General features: G+C 33.9%; 3 protein-coding genes across 10 annotated transcripts; 2 read left to right on the top strand and 1 right to left on the bottom strand.

The window, feature by feature from the left end:
* Window positions 1-3,679: 3,679 nt before the first annotated feature.
* LOC106664029 (methyltransferase-like protein 17, mitochondrial) lies at window positions 3,680-8,122 on the top strand. The gene is made up of 11 exons (XM_014389392.2): window positions 3,680-3,962; window positions 4,629-4,738; window positions 4,794-4,953; window positions 5,903-6,034; window positions 6,170-6,437; window positions 6,494-6,653; window positions 6,714-6,857; window positions 6,924-7,001; window positions 7,069-7,201; window positions 7,353-7,491; window positions 7,982-8,122. The coding sequence occupies exons 2-11, from the start codon at window positions 4,697-4,699 to the stop codon at window positions 8,073-8,075; spliced, it is 1,350 nt and encodes a 449-aa protein (XP_014244878.1). The 5' UTR covers window positions 3,680-3,962; window positions 4,629-4,696; the 3' UTR covers window positions 8,076-8,122.
* A 465-nt stretch (window positions 8,123-8,587) lies between these two features.
* On the bottom strand, window positions 8,588-12,124 carry LOC106664074 (protein LLP homolog). The gene is made up of 3 exons (XM_014389455.2): window positions 11,917-12,124; window positions 8,894-9,070; window positions 8,588-8,826 (listed from the first exon to the last, which is right to left on the bottom strand). The coding sequence occupies exons 2-3, from the start codon at window positions 9,054-9,056 to the stop codon at window positions 8,603-8,605; spliced, it is 387 nt and encodes a 128-aa protein (XP_014244941.1). The 5' UTR covers window positions 9,057-9,070; window positions 11,917-12,124; the 3' UTR covers window positions 8,588-8,602.
* Window positions 11,425-16,393, top strand: LOC106664036 (telomere length and silencing protein 1 homolog). Of its 8 annotated transcripts, XM_014389422.2 has the most exons (9): window positions 12,383-12,483; window positions 12,610-12,663; window positions 13,869-13,995; window positions 15,074-15,188; window positions 15,263-15,411; window positions 15,474-15,674; window positions 15,748-15,881; window positions 15,962-16,187; window positions 16,254-16,393. In XM_014389422.2, the coding sequence occupies exons 3-8, from the start codon at window positions 13,886-13,888 to the stop codon at window positions 16,138-16,140; spliced, it is 888 nt and encodes a 295-aa protein (XP_014244908.1). In that variant the 5' UTR covers window positions 12,383-12,483; window positions 12,610-12,663; window positions 13,869-13,885; the 3' UTR covers window positions 16,141-16,187; window positions 16,254-16,393. The 8 variants fall into 8 exon arrangements, with proteins under 8 accessions (XP_014244904.1, XP_014244924.1, XP_014244931.1 ...); XM_014389418.2 differs by lacking the exons at window positions 12,383-12,483; window positions 12,610-12,663 and adding an exon at window positions 11,425-11,443; XM_014389438.2 differs by lacking the exons at window positions 12,383-12,483; window positions 12,610-12,663 and adding an exon at window positions 11,892-12,059.
* The last annotated feature ends 3,626 nt before the right edge of the window (window positions 16,394-20,019 follow it).

Below are 20,019 nucleotides of genomic sequence, written 5' to 3'. Positions count from 1 at the left end.
CATCGCGTAGGTGTTAGGGAACCCACGATGAAGATCAAGTTTGTGCGACCTCCCATAGAAATGCCAGCCCAAACCGTAATACCACCACCTCCATAACGAGCTAATGGACCGATTTCCATGGTTGATAATTCGTTGTAAATAAATTGTCATATGCATTATATGTATAACTCTTTCAAATATTAAAATCAAACTATTATTTTTATTTAAAAAACGAGGTAAATTTCTGTCAAATGATTTTGCTATTTTGCATATTTTCTTTTATGAATCTTTTATATATTTTTGAGTTATATACGTTGTTATATTAATTTTGTTGGTATAACAGAATTCAATAGCAATATTAAATGGGTTTTTCTTACAAAAGGTGGTTCTAGATCTTTGTAAGCTGATGGAGGAATCAAGCTTGGTTCTAGTGGAAAAGTTGTGAGCGATTGTTAGTTTATTATTCCAATCTTTATAAAAGTAGAAAAAAACATTTTTTTTAATTATTGTATTAATTGTTGTAAGTAATTGTCTTTTAGTAGATAAATTTGCATTACCCCATGCTACCACACATAAGGGAAAATCAACTGCACAAGTGCTAGATAAACTCATTGTTCTGTGGCAAGGTTCATTGATAATAACAGAAAGTATTGTGCCCCGTGTACTAATACTTAAACTAATTAAGCACTTAGTAAAGCCATCTTCTATATTGTTAAAAGATGTATGGTGTTTAACTACATATCCAGCAGTATTTGCAATTGTATGTACAAATGGCTCTGCACTGCTTATGAAGCTGATGCAAGTGGTTGAAATTGAGTTGTTAGCCATTGGATATTTTGATAAAATACAATATCTGCTGTTTTTTCTATTACCCAAAATATTACATTTGCATTGTATATCAAATAGAGTGCAGTCTTATTCGATTCAACTGTTTGTATGGTATTCATGTAATCAGCATGACTTGAAAACCCTGCTTCTAATGTTTTGCGGTAATTTGCTATTAAAAAAAAGGGTGCAATTTTATTCATACTTTATATAAGTGATTCAAATGACAAAATTCAACGTGATGCAAGTATTTTTGCAGATAAGATATTTGCAGATCCGTTGACCCATACTAGAATTTGCATTAAATTTGTAGAAAAAGTGCAAAGATGTTTTACCAAAATCTCAAAATTTAAAGCCATACAGCTACATCGATCAACTTAAATTCCTAAATTCAACGTGATGCAAGTACTTTTGCAGATAAGATATTTGCAGATCCATTGACCTATACTAGAATTTGCATTAAATTCGTAGAAAAAGTGCAAAGATGTTTTACCAAAATCTTAAAAATTAAAGCCGTACAGCTACATTGATCAACTTAAATTCCTAAATTCAACAACCCTTCAAGATTGTAGAGAAAGAAAAGATCTCACCGAAACCTATAAAATCTTACAAATAAATATGCCCCTTCTCCTCAACTTTTCTTACTACATACTTCCTCACAAACTCCTGGCCGTAGCATAAAACTTCAAAAACCATGCTCCCAGAAATTAGTTGGACCAACATTCCCCTCAAACTTCATCCTAAAAAATTGGAATAACCTGTCTTCAAATAACATCAACTCAAGATCAACTTTAATTTGAATTTTATTGTGAAATTTGGTAATCATACCTAAGTCATTAATATTTACGTATTTAGATTTTATTTGTAAATTTTATAAAGTTGTATTGTTTATTTCTCAATATGTTGAGGGTTTATCATATTTACGCCATTTACTCATGTAACAATAAATAAACATTCAATCCCCTGTTCCATTTCTTAAGAAAATGGGATGTTTCCTCACATATAAATATTGTATATACTTTCAATATGTGTTATGTGTGTATATTTATTTGAAAATAATTTATATATATTATATGATGTTTATACTATTTGTAGTAAATTTGTAAGTAAAATTATTATGAATGTGTAATTAGTGTACAACATAAGGTTGATGGTGGAATATCATGTACCGCATCGGTCATGACAGTGAAGGGGGCTGAAATGACTTCACTGTTGGTAGCTCCTATTAAAAAATAATAATAGTCGGCATTTCTGGAAATGAAAAAGCTGATCAACAGGCAAGGAATGCTGCAAACCATCCACAAAGAACAGATCAATTTCCTCTCGGCCCAGATGATATAGTCGTTTATGTTAAAAACATTATCAGACGAAAGTGGGTGGCAAGATGGAATGTCTGTAGAGATAGTATGAAAGAAATTAAGCCAGTTGTACATAAATGGCCAACTGAGGGATTTGAGAGAAAAGAACTTGTGATTCTCTCTAGACTGCAAATAGGTCACATCAGGATAATCCATAATAATAAAAAGTATTGTTCTCTTTCACTTAGTGTGACTTCAGGGTATTCAGATTTGAAATTTTTGTAGGAAGTTTTTTTTAAGGGGCTAAAACCACAAGAATCATTTCCACCTTTACAACTTTCAACTTTGCTTCCAAACTAGTCACAGGTGAACCTGGCAACCTGAGAAGACAGAAGGCGATAGAAGAAGCTTTAGATTTCTTATTCATATTTATTCTCACGGACTTTGAAAGGGTCACCCAAACCCCTTCTGCCAGGGTTTCATAAAACAAAGAAACCAATGATCACCTGTCCTCCAGAGCAGGGGTCAATCAACCTAGAGGGGTCCTAAATTTTCCCCTAATTACCAACTTCTAGTTGATACTCAAGATGGCAGCTGTTCATGTTTTATTGATTAGATTGGCAGCTGCCAGAAATAAGAATAATTTTGCTATATTCTCCGATATTTAATTTAGTAATTTAGTGTACAATGATTATTCAGAAATCGTGAGATGCGGTCTGGTGTGATGTAGGTTTCAGAAAAACATTTTCTTTATCGTGCCAATGTTTCAATTTTTATTGAGATCATCTTCACGGCCTGGGATTTACATTGTTTAAATTTAACAAATACATGAAGGATGTGGAAAAAGTGAATTAATACAATGCAAAAAATATATTTTTTATATTCAATCAAAGTATTTCTACTAGCTCAAAGTGTCTGTTTTCTGCATAAGTGTGCCATTCTTGCATGTCATGTTGAGAGTGCCAGTGAGATATTGCTGTTTTAATTAGTGTACAATTGTTCTTAGATTACTTTCTGCATGACACTACAACAAAATATGTCTTATAATTATTATACTGTTTCACACCCCACATATCGATGGGGGGTCACATTAGGTGAACCTTGGTGATTCTACAATGCCCAATTCTCAACCTACTTAAGACAACCTCTTCACTTCTGCTTGACCTAAACGACGAGGAACATGACTTTGATCTTTAATTACCCGCAGTTTATTGTCTTTGGCTGAGTATCATTCTTTCTGCCATTGTAGATATATATATATATATATATTTTTTTTTTGAAGATTGCAATCAAGTCATCTCTGCTGACTTTTAATAAAGTGTCCTATTCTAAGTCTTTCTCTAGTAGCTGCATTAGCTCTCTCCTTGCCGGGAATATTTGAATGACTTATAGGAAGTTTAAATCGCTAGTATCAAGAGAGAGCTGCTGTAGTATTGTCATTTTATTACCACATATATTTAGAACTTAAAAGTACAATTTATGATAAAAGCTTTAAGAAAGAAAAAAAACAATGAGCAGTAATTTAAAAAAATGTAATGATTTAATTTTTTTAAAATGGATACAAACCACGTGCATGAAAGCGTTTATAGAGAGGTGCACGCTGATGTTATAATGAAAAGTTATAACAGCGCAAAAGGTATATTTTGAGGAAACCTAGTAAAGCAAATAAAATTGATATAGAGAATAGTCAAAATGCTTCTCAACTACATCATTTTTTCGCTGTGTTCTTTTTCTATCTTATGATTTATCCACTGATACTTGGGTATAACAATTAAGTTGCTGACTCTTAACCCACAGTTCTAATGGATATTCTGAACGTTTGTGATGTAAAGCAGTTCAACAAATCCACCTAAGAAAATGGTATTAAATAAAACAATAAGGACATTGTGTATTTTAAATTATTTTTATATGATAATCGTTTTAAAAAAGTTAACTATGGGTCAAATCTGACAGCACATATTTAAGCTTTTCTAATATTAGCCATAGTTTTAATAACATGCTAACAAGGACTGAAAATCCTTCAATTCATTTCAATTGTTTAAAAAAAATTGAAATAACGTGAGTAATGACTTGCTGTATGTTGGTTTGCAAGTCGGTCAACTCGTGCTGAACCGACATTGGGTCACTTACCACTGCACTCGCAGGTTTGTTGAACTCAAAAGAGTTTCATCATTAAGCCGCCTTCAGTAACTCGTTCATGGAGAATTTCTGAAGATGGACCCAATAAGTAACCGGTTCAGCATAACATGAGTAATATTTATTCTTTATTGTAGGTTGTAGGTTGAGATGGGGAGTTGGTGTCCGAGTCATGATAGCTCAAGTGGTAGAGCAGTGGCGTATTGAGCTGAAGGTCGTGCATTCGAATCCCGCTCGTGACATTAGCTTTTTCATTTCAACTGAGACCTAACATAAAAAGATTAATTGAAAGAAATAATTTGGTCAATCAGACCATTAAATATAATGGATTTATTCTTTATACTAACTATAAATTTATTGTTCATTTTAAACTTTACTTGTAATTTTCAGATCTTATAAACTGAAAATGGCAGTTTTAATTTTGTAAACTAATACTTGGCTTATAAAAGGAATTTAAAATGTTAACGCACTTACATCGTTATTCACACATTGCAAGAAATGTAAGTAAGTTGTTATCAAGAGAAAGACGAACTTTCTACAATGTTTTAATTTCAGTTTTCGACAACAGTCCGAGTTTTTGTTAAATTGGAGGCTGAAATTTATGAACAGATTGAGAAAAATGAATTGAAACCTAGAAAGCACCCAGGTATTTTGAAACGGCCTGTTTTCAGCTTACCTCAAGATGTGATGAAAGCCATTGACATTGTTATAGGAGGTAATTGAGTTCTTTCTCAAACAAAAATGAATAAATGTATAATTTATTCTAGTATGTAACATGGAATATTTGTTTCTGTGCTAATTATTTTTTATGAAAGTTTTATTAATTTAAAGAGCATCTTTTAAATTTATGTTGGTTACAAAAGCTAGTTTTCCTTATAATATATTTTTTCTTCCCAGAATGAAGGAATATTGGATACTTCATCGCCCTAAATGAGTGGAAAAATGTATTTATGAACGAGTGAGAGTATGAGTGCACTTGGGTTAAAAATTGCATCTGTTAGAAGCTGAAATGACTTGAAACCGTTGAACCCTTGAATAGCTGAAGGCAGGACTGACAAAATCTAGGTGCCTTTATTGCCAATAAAACCAGATTAGTTGATTTAGACCTAGGAAAAATATAATTCAGATTTCTTCTTGGATCACTTTTAAGAATTTGATCACTAATAGGTTGTGAGAGTGTCTGTGAATTTGTAATTTTCCTGTTAGCATTTCAGTCTGCCTATTCTCACTGATTTGGTCTTTCGTGTTTCAATAGTGATTCTCAATCTTCAGCTCAAGTCTGGCATTATTTGTACCATTACAGCTTTTTTGGGTGTTTTGACTTTCCAAAGTGCCAGAACTTCTGTAGTATGCTTCTTTTTGAATTGGCAAGCACTTGTCTAAGTTTTTCCAATTTTTTAAGTGATATTTCAGTTGGCAAGGTCGCTCTTAAACTTTTCAGATAGCTTTCGTGCTAGTATTTAGTCCAGCATGATTTACTTTACACATTGTTCAAACCTATTTTTAACATATTCGGTTCTACGCTTACTTGATGTTCTAATGTTGCCGGTGCTGCACCTTTCTCAAATTTTACTATTAAATTTTCAGTTAATTATACCTAAACTAGAACAGTTCTTCAATTTTCAACAAACCCTACAGTGATTTTAAAACGTATCATTTTTTAGATACACCGAGGCAAATGTTGATAAAGGAAGGGTATGAATTCTCTAGATTTTTATTCTCAAGAAAAGAACCTCCAGAGAAAGATGTCATTCTACAGAAAAGGCAAGAGTGTCATTCTGAAGTTGTTGATACAGGTTAGAATTTCAACAGTACTTACTGTGAGTAGGAACTATCTTTTTAAAAAGGATTGAACACCGCACTCACTCCATCATTCATCATTTCTATTTCAACTGTCAGTCTGAAAATATTCTTACATTGTTTCATTGCAGTGGCAGTCAATTTAAATGATATGGATGCTGACGAGAAAAAATATTACTCGCAAGTAATAAAAACTAAAGTGGATATTCTCTTAAAACAAAGGTTGTACAATTGGCAGAAAATTGAATATGCAAGGCACAAAGGACTGGTTTATCTATTTTCAAGGGCCGCCCCAGAATTTGCAGTCCTGTCTCAAATATTTCATGAGATATCTTTGTGCCATGATTTCAAGCCTAAGACATTGTTCGATTTCGCTTCGGGTGTGGGAACAGTGATATGGTATGTAATATAATCTGACACAATCATTTTGAATGATTGAATTAAAATAATTTAAGGGCTGCTAATTCGATTTGGCCTAAAACGTTGAAGCATATTTACACCGTTGACTCTTCATCTGATATGAATGATCTGTCTTATGATATATGTGCACTTCTTAAAGATAAATCGTTGAAGGATAAAATTTTCCAAAGGCAGTTTCTCCCTGCATCTATGAAAGTAAGAAACTAGTTTTTTAAATATTAAAAAAAATTATCGCATTTTGCATTTTGTAAACAGGAAAATTATGATATAGTAACTTGTGCTTATACTCTTTTGGAACTTCCATCTTTGACAACTCGTCTTGAGACAATATTAAATCTATGGCAGAAAACTAAACATATTCTTGTACTTGTTGAACAAGGAACAAACTCTGGTTTTAAAGTAAGCTGTTTTTTTCTTCATTTCTTTTCCATGCTTTACCCTAAATACTTTTATGTATTTTGCTAGGTACTGAATGAAGCTAGAGATTTTATATTAGGACTTAATAAAGAGAATGAACAGTATTCTTCCCATATTTTGGCACCAGTAAGTAAAAAAATCCCGTACTAATTATTTGATTAATGTAAATTAATAATCTATTAAAAATTATCAGTGTCCGCATGATTTTCCATGTCCAAGTGCTAATAAAAATTCAGTTTGTCGTTTTGAAGCTAATTATATGAGTGTAAAGCTCTCTAGTCGTGCACAAGGCAAAGAATATTATTCTTACGTTGTATTTGCAAAGGGTAAGCTTTTAAAATTAATGTGTGGTATTTAGTGATTGTTAATTATTTAGAGATCGAGAAATGTTTTTCTAAACCTACATCACACCAGACTGCATCTCACGATCTCTGAATAATTTTTAACATTGAGTTATATATGAAGTTTTCTTTTTAGGAATGAGAGAGGTTAACGATAAGCAATGGCCAAGGATTATAAGCCCTGTTCTTGTCAGATCACGTCATGCGATCTGTCGTTTGTGTACTAAATTTGGCACTCGTCAAGAAGTAATCATCAGCAATGGGAAACATGGAAAGTACGTGCTAAATTTAATTTCACTAATTTCGTGGTCCACTTGACCAATTAAATCATTACAATTAATTAAGGTTTTTAGTTGAGATGAAAAAAAGTTAACGGCACAAGTGGGATTCGAACCCACGATCTTCGGCTAGATACGCCATTGCTCTACCACTTGAGCTATCGTGACCTCGATCCACTCGGACATCAACTTCCTATCTCAACCACACCTTATGAGTTTTCCCTCCTTTTTTTTTTTTTTTTTTTTTTTTTTTTAATGGCAAGAAGGAGGGAAAACTCATAAGGTGTGGTTGAGATAGGAAGTTGATGTCCGAGTGGATCGAGGTCACGATAGCTCAAGTGGTAGAGCAGCGGTGTATCTAGCCGAAGAAATCCCGCTCGTGCCATTAACTTTTTTTCATCTCAACTAAAAACCTTAATTAATGCTAAATTTAGTGTTCTTCTTCTTAAAATTAATATTGTTAAATGTTAAAATTTTCTGTTTGCAGAATCACCCATCATTGTGCACGCTCAAGTTCATGGGGAGATAGATTACCTATAGAATTAAAACCTGAGGAACCAAAAAGTGAAAGTTCTAGTTAGTTTTAAATTTTTCATCTAACTGTTTATAATATATTCTTTCAAAAATACTTTTAATTATTTAAATCCCCCTTAAAATTATGATACCACTAATCTTTGACACATCAATAGTTTAAATATAAAATGCTTGCATCATAGATTCAAATGTATGAACGATTCATTTAGCTGGGGTCTGTTTTTATCCTTCCACGGCATAGGTCAGCCCACCCTTTTCAGGCTTTCAGGTGTGAAGCTTTCAACATTTGCAAACAATCCATGATTTGATCAAACTAACATTATCCTATTTCTATTCTCTTTTTCTTCTACCTTTTATACTTTTCCTTTATTCCTATTTCTTACATTCATACTGTGTTGGTGGATGTCATACAAATTTTATTTATTAATTATTATTTGTTGCATTATATTTTGTAACCTATTTTTATTTATTTTATGTTTTAATATTCTCTGTAAAGAGTCCAAGTCTTATTTTGAATTTTTTTGATTAGAACTAAGAAAAAATAATACAGTTCTTATGTTTTATATTATATATTTTAGTATATATTTTTTGCCAGCTTATCTCTCCTTTTTCGATTTTTGTTCATTTTCTTTTCTCTTTTCATTATTTTCTTCTTTCTATGGGAGCTCATCCAAACAGGATAATTTCCGTATTGGTCCTTCATCGTTTGTGGGTTGTAGATTTTTATTTTTCCTCCGTCGCATTCCATTTCCGTGTTGTCTTCTGCCTGTTCAACACTAGTTGAAGGAGGTGAAATAACTGAAAAGAAGTCAAGTAATTAACTGAAAGGTGCTCTACTTCCGTCAGTACTCGTCAACTGATTTACCTGTAACACAATCTTGTAATTCCGTCATTTGAACATCGTTAGATGATTTTACGTTAAATGTTTCAACGATGGCCTTAAGTTTTTCAAGTTCTTTTTTTCCATAACGCTCTCTCTTGATGACTTTCATTTTTCGCTTCCATTTACTTCTCAAACTTTTAGCCATTTTTGTATTTGTACCTGTAAATGAAATTCAAAATGTATATCATTATTTGATCAAGATTTAATATAACTAACAAAAGCAAGATTATTTACTTGTTAGTACTAAAAATAATGAGATGGCAACAAATGATACAAGCTCATTAGCCAATAAAAATATAGGAGTAAAACCAACCAATTTATTCAATTATGGATGCAATTTAAATAATTAATTAAAAATTTATGTTAGTTTCAGTACTTCTTACACCTAACAGGATGTAACAAAATAATCCCTAACAAAAATATGTTTTATTTATGAAAAACACGGAGAACGGTTTGAAAAGGGAAAAGGCCATAGTGACAAGACTACGCATAGGTAGTACAAGAATAACGTATGGGCACCTTCTGGACACAAAGTGACTGCACAGGTGCCTGTTATGCAAGGATAGAATAACGGTCGAGCACCTTTTCAATTGTAGAAGGCTTGATGTACATAGCAATATTTTGGACCTGTATGTAGACTTGGGGCATGGTAGCGGGGCACAGATCGTGTTCCGGTACCTCGGGGGGATTTTTAAATGTATACAGTTTATGTGTGTCTGTGTTGACTTTATGTTAATTTATTGGAATGAATGTAATTTATTAGCATGAAGGAAGGGGGATTTAACCCCGCCCCGAAGAATATCGAGTACTCTGGGGGAGTTAATGTGACCAGACGTTTGTGGTGATGTATATATATACGTATTGTATGTTTTGATTCTATTCCATATTTGACAACCTGAGGTACAAACGAGAAGTAGCATTCTAGGATATCAAACAATCAGTGTATATATTTGAAATCAGAGAGTCAGTAACCAAATCGAGACGCTCAAATGGCTGCAAACAACATATGCGCAAAAAAAGAGGAAAAGAAGGAAAACATGCAGAGAGCCTGCGATGACCTCAGCTGTTTGTAGGCCCATAAACTCCCACTTTATTATTATTTATGAAGAACTATCTGTGCTGTATAACAATTAAAATGCTGTCTCTGAATGTTTTAACAAATTTATTTTATTTATTTATTTCAATTAATTATTCTTTTTAGGTAATGTCTTGGTTGACAAGAAAAAGTTATTGCCACGAGCGGGATTTGAACCTATGACCTTCAGATTAATACGCCGCTGCTGTCCACTTGGACACCAACGTCACTGAGAATTGAATCCTGATTACACGACATTTGAAAAATGGCAAAAAGAAGGAAAATTCAAAAGGTTATATGTTGAGATGGGGAGTTGGTGTCCGAGGATGGAAGTCGCGGTAGCTCAAGTGGTCTGAGAAGCGTATTATAGAGTAGTGGGTTCGAATCCCACTCATGATACTGACTTTTTCATCTCAACCAAGACCTTACATAAAAAGAATAGGTTTTAACAATATTCAAATTTGTAGATTTTTCCGTGAAAGACCTTCTCAGGAAGCCAGAGCTAATTTAGTCTTAAATACTCTTTGATACACCACTCAATAAAATGTGGGTTAATCCACACCAGGGTACCATCCACTATTACTAATAATACTACATCAAATCTATAAAATACAAACAAACCAGCATACATTTCCATGCCATTCATTTACATAAATTAAACACATTTCTCTCGTCCGATAACTTCAAAAGTAGCTTTCAAAAATTATAAAACAATTCAAACACTTTTTTCCAAAATTAAAGATTTCACACCAATAACAAATAAATCTGACGTAATCTACAAAATCAATTGTTTAAACTGTCCGGCAACTTACATCGGTCTTACATCCCAATATCTGGACAAGAGAGTAAAGCAACATATCTACGATTGCAAAAAACCCAAGCAAAATCCTACAGCACTCGCTACCCTCCATTTTGAACACAAACACAATTTCGACTTCAAAAATCCAAAAATATTACACACAGAACAAAACAAACATAAACGTAACTTTTTAGAAATGATTTACATCAACAGACACAGCATCAATTACAGAACAGATACATGTAAACTCAGTCGCAGCTACGCCAATATCATTAATTAAATTCAATATCGATAACATACATATTTCATCACAAAACACATAACATAAAAAATTCATCACATTCCACACATCAAACATTTTGACACAGTCTAATTTTCAACAATTTAGCTTTCCTTTTCTTATTTATCCCTGTCTATATAATCCTGAAATATATAATCTGACCAAACCGTTACCAACGTTTTTTCCCTTTATCGGATCTTTTCCTCAGAAACCTCAAAGAAGCTGACTTCTTATACAAAAATATCTTTCTATAACGACTTCCCCACCCAATACCACTTCAAAATCCAACGTACATAAACATAAAACAGCAATATCGCACTGGCACTCTCAACACGACACGCGAGAATGGCACAATTACACAGAAGACAAATACTTTGAGTGAGTAGAAATACCTTGATTGAATATAAAAAATATGTTTTCCATAGCATTAATTCACTTTTTTCCACATCCTACAAGTATTTGTTAAATTTAAACAATGATTGTAAATCCCAGGCCCTGAAGATGATCTCAATAAAGATCGAAACGTTGGCACGATAAAGAAAATGTTTTTCTGAAACCTACATCACACCAGACCAAACCTCACGATTTCTGAATAATCATCGACTAACGGTCACTAATCACCAAACATTAATATGTAGTTATTTTGTGATCAGCCTTCTCAAATGCTAAGGATCTGCCTTTAATTTTTGGCCTCATTCCCGATCCTTTTTCAATCAACGTTAAAAAGTGGGTTGTCTTATGAAACTGTATACACCTTTTCAAGTAAAAACCAAACAAACAAGTTCAAAATAATCGAAAATTTGATAATTTCTAATAAATAACGGGTAAAATCGTTGACAAAATATTCGTACCTTAAAAATAACGATATTCCTTACAAAATCAACTTAGATCCAGCTAAAATGTTGACAAAAGTTCAGAAAAGGACACGTGCCACGGTCGAACTGCTGAACATCAACAACTAGAAAGAAATAACCTCACACAACATTACACAACGGTACGACCAATTGACCAACATTGGCAAATTAGTAGTAATAAAGTTGAAATAGTATATAATTGCAATTGTGTACACTATATCTTTGTTCTTTTTTCTCTGTACACTTTTTTGAACAAAAAAATTCTTAGGGAATGAGATACAAGTATATATAATTTAAAATATCAGCTAAAAATTTTCTCAATGATAATTGAGATAGAAATATTTATTTCGGCTTTTTAACAGAATTAGTAGTTCTAGGAGTATTTTGTTATTACAGTTGGTTAAAATAAAATTTAAGGACCAATTTTACAAGATACTGAAATTGGCCACATTGACAGGTGAACACTTTTATGAAGGGAAAACTATCAAAACAAAAACAACAAAAATACTAACTACTAACTAGTACTAATCTTCTTTATTTCTAGCATTGAACGATTGGCATTTTGTACGTACTATTATACATATTCTGAATTATATTTTCAAATAAAAATGTTATATACAATAATACAGTTTTATATAATTTAATTTTTATATTCATTAGTAAACGTATATAACTATATTTGCATTGCAGTATTTTACAAAACTTGATCTTGAAAAACTATAAATTTAATAAAAATTAAAAAAGGTAATTTTTTTCAGTTAGTGAATTTTATCAGGTAACCATAAAAGTTCGTATGGGTTTAAAGGTTTAATAATTGTCACGATTAAAATTAGTTTAGAAATATTTTATTCTGGGAAATAGTCTCCATCGGCATCTGCATTATGCCATTCCTGTAAAAGTTTGGAAAGAGGCTCAAAAAATAAATTCAACTGTTTTCCAGCTGTTGGCGACTATTGAACTCCTGCGTGTTATTGTCCATCCAGGTTTGGAGTGTACGGAGGGTGTGGTAGGACTTCTCAGTAAGAATAAGATTATCGTCTCCGTTGTCTGGTTGTATGTCTCGTGATGTCCTGGTGAAAGATTACACCTTGTACACAAGAGCATGTTGTTTCTGGGCAAGGTCAATAGATCCTAGATGTTGGTTTGCGTAGATTTCTGCACTGATGGTGGCAGGAATTCATAGGGCTCATTTACTGTCGAATTCCACCAAACACAAACCATAGAAGGTGAGTACATAGATTCACTTTTTGTTGGTAATATTTGCTTTTCGCAATGACGGGTGATTTGGTGACACCCTGGTGTACTCCGGTCAAAAATACATCTCTACATTGTGCCGTAAAAACAATGAAAAGCAAATGTTTAAATGCTGACGCTTGTTACTGTCGGTCAATTTGTGAAAACCCGTTTGCTGAACTTCTTCATTTTCCCAAGTCGATGTAAGCTAGAATGAATGGTTTCATCACTTACACTGGTAAGATCTGGATTTGTTTGACTAGAAATAGGTTCGATAGCTTCCATAAATTTGTTGTTATTAAAGACAGAAGGCCTACCAGACCGTGGTTCATCTTCAATCCCCTCATTCTCAGAAACAAACTTTTTGAACCACTGGCAGTGCACTCACCGAATCCAGTGCAATTCTGCAAGCCACATCGGCCACTCTAGTACTGACAGTGAGCTAAAATTCACACAATAAGAATGCATGAACTCATAGGTTTTGCCATGAGAAAGAAAATATTCAATAATTTACAGTGAACTGTTCAAGGCACTTTTTCTGTATGAACAAACTATGTGATGTTAATATATTATGTAAATAGAAATGTTGATTAACATTATTAAAATAATAACAAATGAAAAACCGCACGAGCTATTTTGGTTACCTTGTAATTTGTTGTTTTAATATGATTTGTGGGCTGTTATTGACAGTAATAGAGTTTATTCTAATTTATTAGTGGACGAACAAGAAGAAATGTCAACGGAAGAAGAGCCTTCGAGTGTAACCTTTAAAAAGATAAGATCCAAGAAGTCCAACTTTAGGAAAAAGGATGATATTGACTCAGATGAAGAAACTAATGTTTTGTAAGTTTTTTTATTGCATTATGATAGTAAACAATGTCACTAAAGTCAAGTATTGTGCTTCCATCTTGAGTTCTGTGAGGTGTTGAACTTGGCCATTTCTGACCATTTTAGTTATTATGGTTGTAACATATGATAAAGAGAAGTAAGGTCATAGAAGACAAAAAAAGTTTGGTTATTTCTTTTTTTGTGGGGGTAGTATAGTGTGGCCAGCTCAAGACGCAGGACCTCATAAGAAAGCTGGGCGATGACACGGAGGGTCTAAAACTCTTTTGGTAAGTAGAGGACAGGTAGCAAAGAGAACTGCAAGAAGTGCTCGAGAGGAGAGGGGCCGACCGGCGAAGAGCGGTTATGACAGGACGAGAGACAATACGAATGCGAGAAAAGAAAAGTCGGTTGCTGGAATTTTTTTGTGGTTTTCGTAAGATTGTGGAACTACAGGGGACTGCGAAGGAATCTTCAAGGGGCTCAAGAGGATCTTCAAGAAACCACACAATTTTTTTTTTGGTTGCTCGTGTGAGTTGGCCAACAGAGAATTGCTGTTAAGTTTTGGACAAGTTGGAACTTCTTCTCTTTTACTTTTCTTTAAGAGAAATTAGGAGTTCCTCACTAATGATGTCACTGAAATGCATTTGAGTAGTTCAACAAACTCGCGAGTGAAGACAGACCCGATAGTGACCCAATGCCAGTACTGCATTTATACAAGTTGCTGTCTTTCTAAATTTGATTTAAGCTTTTATATTTTGACCTTTTATGTCTTAGGGTCAGTATTCCCTGGAAAAATTGTGTGACACCAAATTTATGTATATTTCTGTCAGATGAATTTTGACTTTTTGCTGATCAGTGGTGGGTTGTAAGAAAATGAACAGAAATGGTCCAGCTATATAAACCAACCTTTCAACAAATGAATTTTAATAGCATCAATTGACTAAAAAGTATTTTATTTTTTATTGTACTGTTGTTTGATGTTGGAATTTAAAGCTTTTAGTATAACAACTAGTATAAAGAATAAACTCTTTAGTCTTATTTTGTAGTGACAAAAATAAATCATTTTTAACTAATATTCATTTTGATTTACTAGAAATAAAATTGAAGAAATGAAAACAATTCAGAAAATGAGGGAACGTCCAAATGGTGTCAGTGTTGTCACATTAGCCCTTGGTGAAAAAATATCCAAAACTGAAGAGATCCTAGTAGTGAGCACATTGTTTTATTATTCAACAATAATATTAAAGGAACTCTTACATTAATTTTCATTTTAATTTTTCAGTCTGATCCGTTCAAAGTAAAAACCGGTGGTTTGATAAACATGGCGAATTTAAAAAAAGGAAAAGTCAGTAATGAGGATGATGCATACAACACTGGAATTGGTACCCAGTTTTCTGCGGAGACGAACAAAAGGGATGAAGATGATGAAATGTAATATTCATTTTTGTAAGCTTTATTAATGTGCTTTTGTTAATTTTTGTGAACTTTTGTAGGATGAAGTATATCGAAGTCGAGCTTTCTAAGAGGAAAGGGAAAACGAAAAACGAAACAGAAGTTAAGAAGTACTGTCCGCCCGAGGAGGCTGCTCTATTGGCTGTGCCTGATCATCTTAGAATTTCTTCCTCTCAAAGGAATGAAGAAATGTTGTCAAACCAGATGCTCAGCGGTATTCCAGAAGTCGATCTCGGCATTGAGTTAGTTGTTTAATTATTAATTGTAACTGTAAAAACTGTAAATGTTATTGATTGTAAATTTTTATTTGTTAAGAGCAAAAATCAAAAACATCGAAGCCACTGAAGAAGCAAAGCTTAAACTTCTATGGGAAAGTCAAAACCAAAAAGATGGGCCTTCTCCGTTTGTACCAACAAATATGGCTGTCAACTTCGTTCAACACAATCGATGTATGTAGTGTACTTTAAAAAATAAAGAAATTATATTCTGTATTGTACATTACACATTTTAATTATTTCCGTTGTTTCAGTTAATATCGAAGATCACAATACAAATAAGCAAGCTGACAGAAGGAACAATGCAAACCAAGAGAAACTCACTTCCCAACCTTATACCCAGAAGGGAATCAAAAGAGGAAAGGGTGCAGAAAAAGCTACAGATGATTATCACTTCGAGAAATTTAAAAAACAGTATAGGAAATATGTTTAAATTGATGTCATGTACCTACAAAATTTTTATGAATGAATTAAATTAATGTAAAGAATTTTTTTTATAAAGACTAAAAAAAATAGTTGATATTTTTTTAATAATATTTTTTTCAGTGTTATTTGGGATGCAAGTGCAAGCCTGACTAGCCAATACGTTATTTAAGTTGATTTTTACATCTGTAAAATAAAAATACTAAAAAAGTGGTAAGAACAGTGAGCCTCCTAAATGCTAAATAAATAATAACTGAGAAAAGAACTGCACTTTTTATTTCACTCTTCATATTTTTACATTATCAATACGTAGGGAATAACGAGGCCATTGGTGTTTTCTATAGTGGACTGAGATAACGGACAAAGTCATTGGTGTTAAGAGATTGATAGATTTTTTTGTGACTGTCTTTAAGTTACCTTACCGGTGGCAGCATGGTCATCTAAGGCCATTCTAGTTACGCAGAATGCTGACAGGGTGAATGCCGTAAAATACTAGCGCATAAAGTCATTGACTTTATGGCCATAATTCAATTCTATAATTGTTTGTTTCTCTACCCACGCTATCTCTAGATAATTTGCCACTTCTGCAAAAACAGTGTAAGGTTAGGTTTGATACATAAAAAGAAGGGTTAACAATTTTCATTAGGCCTTTCAATGGGAATCTTTGTATTGGGAGTTAAAATGCCTGGTTGACCTGCAGTTTGGTAACATAAGTGCATAGGAATGAGAATTGTTTAACCCTTTAGTTTAGTAGAAGTTCGCATAGATAGATTGATAAGACCAGTCTCTTTACAACCTGTGCACCACGACTAGTATTGGTCTGTTGTGCATCTCCTTTATTTTATCTAGAGCTGGCTTTTCCTCTCTGAGGGTTAGGAATCTCAGCTTACATAGGCCTTCGCACAGAGGACGTGTTCCACTTTTTGGCAATATCTGCACAGGCTTGTTTCTGCCACTCCAAGTCTATACACATGCCTCTAGAGTATGCAGTGTCCAGTTAGCAGTCAACTATTATTCGTCCTAGCACGTCATTTAGTAGTTCTGCCATTAGTTTCTGAGATAGTCCTTCGACTTTTTCGCATCCCTCTTTCCCGGGCTACATTCCCATTGAGCAGAGTTTGACAGCACAAAAGGGTTCAGGGCCAATAGGTGTCCACTGAACTTCCCTTGGCTAATTTATTGACCTCATCGCTGCCCATCTGCCCTGGCACCCAGACAAGGGTAATTTAATTAACCCCAATGTCTGACAGGCCGCTAATGCAGTCCCAAACAACTCTGGACTTTACCATCAATGCGGCAATTCCTTCAGGCTACCTGGCTGTCAGAAGTTCGGATTGACTGTCAAGTAGTGCTGATAATAGTTTATAACGTGTTTTCATTTGCCCAGGTGAAGTCCCAAGTGTACTTGTTCAACAGAGGGTAGAAATTATATTCAAGTAAATGGGTGGTAGTATAATCTGAATAAGTGTGAATGGTTTTGAAGGTTTTTGAGTGTGACAAGATCATCATGGATAGGCAAGTGTCCAAGAATGTTCCCTTGTGGGATGCCAACTTGGATAGGATAGATATTGGATTACTCTGAAGTAATGGTTAGACAGGTGCAATTTTAAGAATAGGTAGTAGGTTGTGGGTCGCCCTAGCATCTTGCAGCTTGCACGACAACCTTCGTTCAATACTGCTTCTGTTCAATGGAGGATGAGATGTCCACATCTCGATGACATTGATGAATTGTACAGTGTTTTATTGAGGAGTCTGTTGCTTACCAGAGTCTAGATTGTGATTTCTTAGCAGTCAGGTACAATTGAGTAGCGGTTTAGTGCTAATTTCAAGGAAAACAATTATTCATGTTTTATTTTATTTTGAGAGGCAGGTGTTTATGCAATAAACTATGAAAGTTGAATGCTCTTGGAGAGATAGCACTATTTGAAATTGTAAAGTGTAATGGTGTTTAAAACGGGGACTTAAAGTAAACCCCTCAAAAACCACCTTAATTGCTTTCACCAAGAAAAGAAATATAGAAATACAAGGATTACGTTTCTATAACAAAATGCTGCTATTAAAAAATGAGGTCAAATATCTAGGAATAATCTTTGATAAGAAATTAACCTGGAATCCTCACTTGCAACATACTATAGCAAAAAGTAAAATATCGATAATGACCACAAGGACCTTGGGAAAATCTTGGGGACTAAAACCGAAAATGGCCTATTGGCACGGCAGTAATAAGACCCAGAATAACCTATGGATCACTAATCTGGTGGAACAAAGCTCAACAAAAAGTAGCTACCCAAACATTAGGCAGCATACAAAGACTAGCAAACCTATGTATCACAGGGGCGATGAGAACAACCCCTACAAATGCATTAGAAACTCTGCTAAACCTATCTCCATTTGAAATATTCATACAAGGAGAGGCTAGGAAAAGCTCTCTTAGGCTCCAGAAACAATTAAATTGGAAAGGAACTAAACAATTCGGGCATACAACCATAATCAACAAAATGAGACACCCATTATTAGAAATGGGGACTGATTATATGATCCCGGAAACAATCTTCACAACTTCCTATAAAGTCTCAATGGACTATAAAGGAGAGGAAGAACACAGGAGAGCATCAGATGCAATGATATGGTACACAGATGGCTCCAAAACAAACGAAGGAACCGGATCAGTCGTTTTCTGTACAAGCTCAAAACATGAGCAATCATTATGGAAGTACACTTCGGTCTTTCAAGCAGAAATACATGCCATCAACGCTTCTGCCCTGGAAAATCTTAAGAGGTTACACTGACAAAAAAATCCTCATAAAATCTGATAAGGTCTTGCAGATTATGTTATGTGACCAGGAACCCAAGATATCATCAGGTTGTTGTTTCCCCAGGTTTTGGAGATTTTGGATACATTCACTGACTAATTTTGATGCGATTCTTTTACATGCTAATGCTTATGTGTGTAATATTTTTGGATTGTAGAAGTCGAAATTGTGTTTGTGTTCAAAATGGTGGGTAGCGAGTGCTGTAGGATTTTGCTTGGGTTTTTTTGCAATCGTAGATATGTTGCTTTACTCTCTTGTCCAGATATTGGGATGTAAGACCGATGTAAGTTGCTGGACAGTTTAAACAGTTGATTTTGTAGAAATCTGACAATCTACAAAATCAACTGTTTAAACTGTCCGGCAACTTACATCGGTCTTCATCCCAACATCTGGACAAGAGAGTAAAGCAACATTCTATGATTGCAAAAAACCCAAGCAAAATCCTACAGCACTCGCTACCCTCCATTTTGAACACAAACACAATTTCGACTTCAAAAATCCAAAAATATTACACACAGAACAAAACAAACATAAACGTAACTTTTTAGAAATGATTTACATCAACAGAGATAAGCACAGCATCAATTACAGAACAGATACATGTAAACTCAGTCGCAGCTACGCCAATATCATTAATCAAATTCAATATAGATAACATACATATATCATTACATTACATTCCACACATCAAATATTTTTCATAGTATAATTGTCCAAAAATTTAGCTTTCCTTTTCCTATTTATCCCTTTCTATATAATCCTGAAAGGATAATCTTGCCAAACCATTACCAACGTTTTTGCCCCTCGTCGGCTCTTTTCACCTCAAAGAAGCCGACACCTTATACAAAAATCCCTTTTTTCTGTACCAACTTCCTTCCCCACCCCTTCAAAATCCAACGTATATAAACATAAAACAGCAAAATCTCACTGGCACTCTCAACACGACACGCAAGAATGGCACAATTACACAGAAGACAAACACTTTGAGTAAGTAGAAATACTTTGATTGAATATAAAAAAATATATTTTTCATTGTATAAATTCATTTTTTTCCACATCCTACATGTATTTGTTAA

The sequence above is a fragment of the Cimex lectularius genome, unplaced genomic scaffold (assembly GCF_000648675.2).
Source record: "Cimex lectularius strain Harlan isolate CLEC.00 unplaced genomic scaffold, Clec_2.1 scaffold22, whole genome shotgun sequence".
NCBI classification, from domain to species: domain Eukaryota; kingdom Metazoa; phylum Arthropoda; class Insecta; order Hemiptera; family Cimicidae; genus Cimex; species Cimex lectularius.
The sequence above is the reverse complement of the archived record's forward strand: the minus strand, read 5'-3'. Positions and strand labels throughout refer to the sequence as shown.

Excerpts from the sequence above, each read along its gene's own strand:
- LOC106664029 (XM_014389392.2), top strand. The coding sequence starts at position 4,697 with ATGTTAACGCACTTACATCGTTATTCACACATTGCAAGAAAT. Across the intron at positions 6,035-6,169 it reads TTCTGAAGTTGTTGATACAG|TGGCAGTCAATTTAAATGAT; the intron begins GTTAGAATTTCA and ends GTTTCATTGCAG. Across the intron at positions 7,002-7,068 it reads CTTCCCATATTTTGGCACCA|TGTCCGCATGATTTTCCATG; the intron begins GTAAGTAAAAAA and ends AAAAATTATCAG.
- LOC106664036 (XM_014389405.2), top strand. The coding sequence starts at position 13,736 with ATGTTGATTAACATTATTAAAATAATAACAAATGAAAAACCGCACGAG. Across the intron at positions 13,996-15,073 it reads GATGAAGAAACTAATGTTTT|AAATAAAATTGAAGAAATGA; the intron begins GTAAGTTTTTTT and ends TTGATTTACTAG. Across the intron at positions 15,189-15,262 it reads AAACTGAAGAGATCCTAGTA|TCTGATCCGTTCAAAGTAAA; the intron begins GTGAGCACATTG and ends TTAATTTTTCAG.
- LOC106664074 (XM_014389455.2), bottom strand. The coding sequence starts at position 9,056 with ATGGCTAAAAGTTTGAGAAGTAAATGGAAGCGAAAAATGAAAGTCATC. Across the intron at positions 8,827-8,893 it reads ATTACAAGATTGTGTTACAG|TTATTTCACCTCCTTCAACT; the intron begins GTAAATCAGTTG and ends ACTTCTTTTCAG.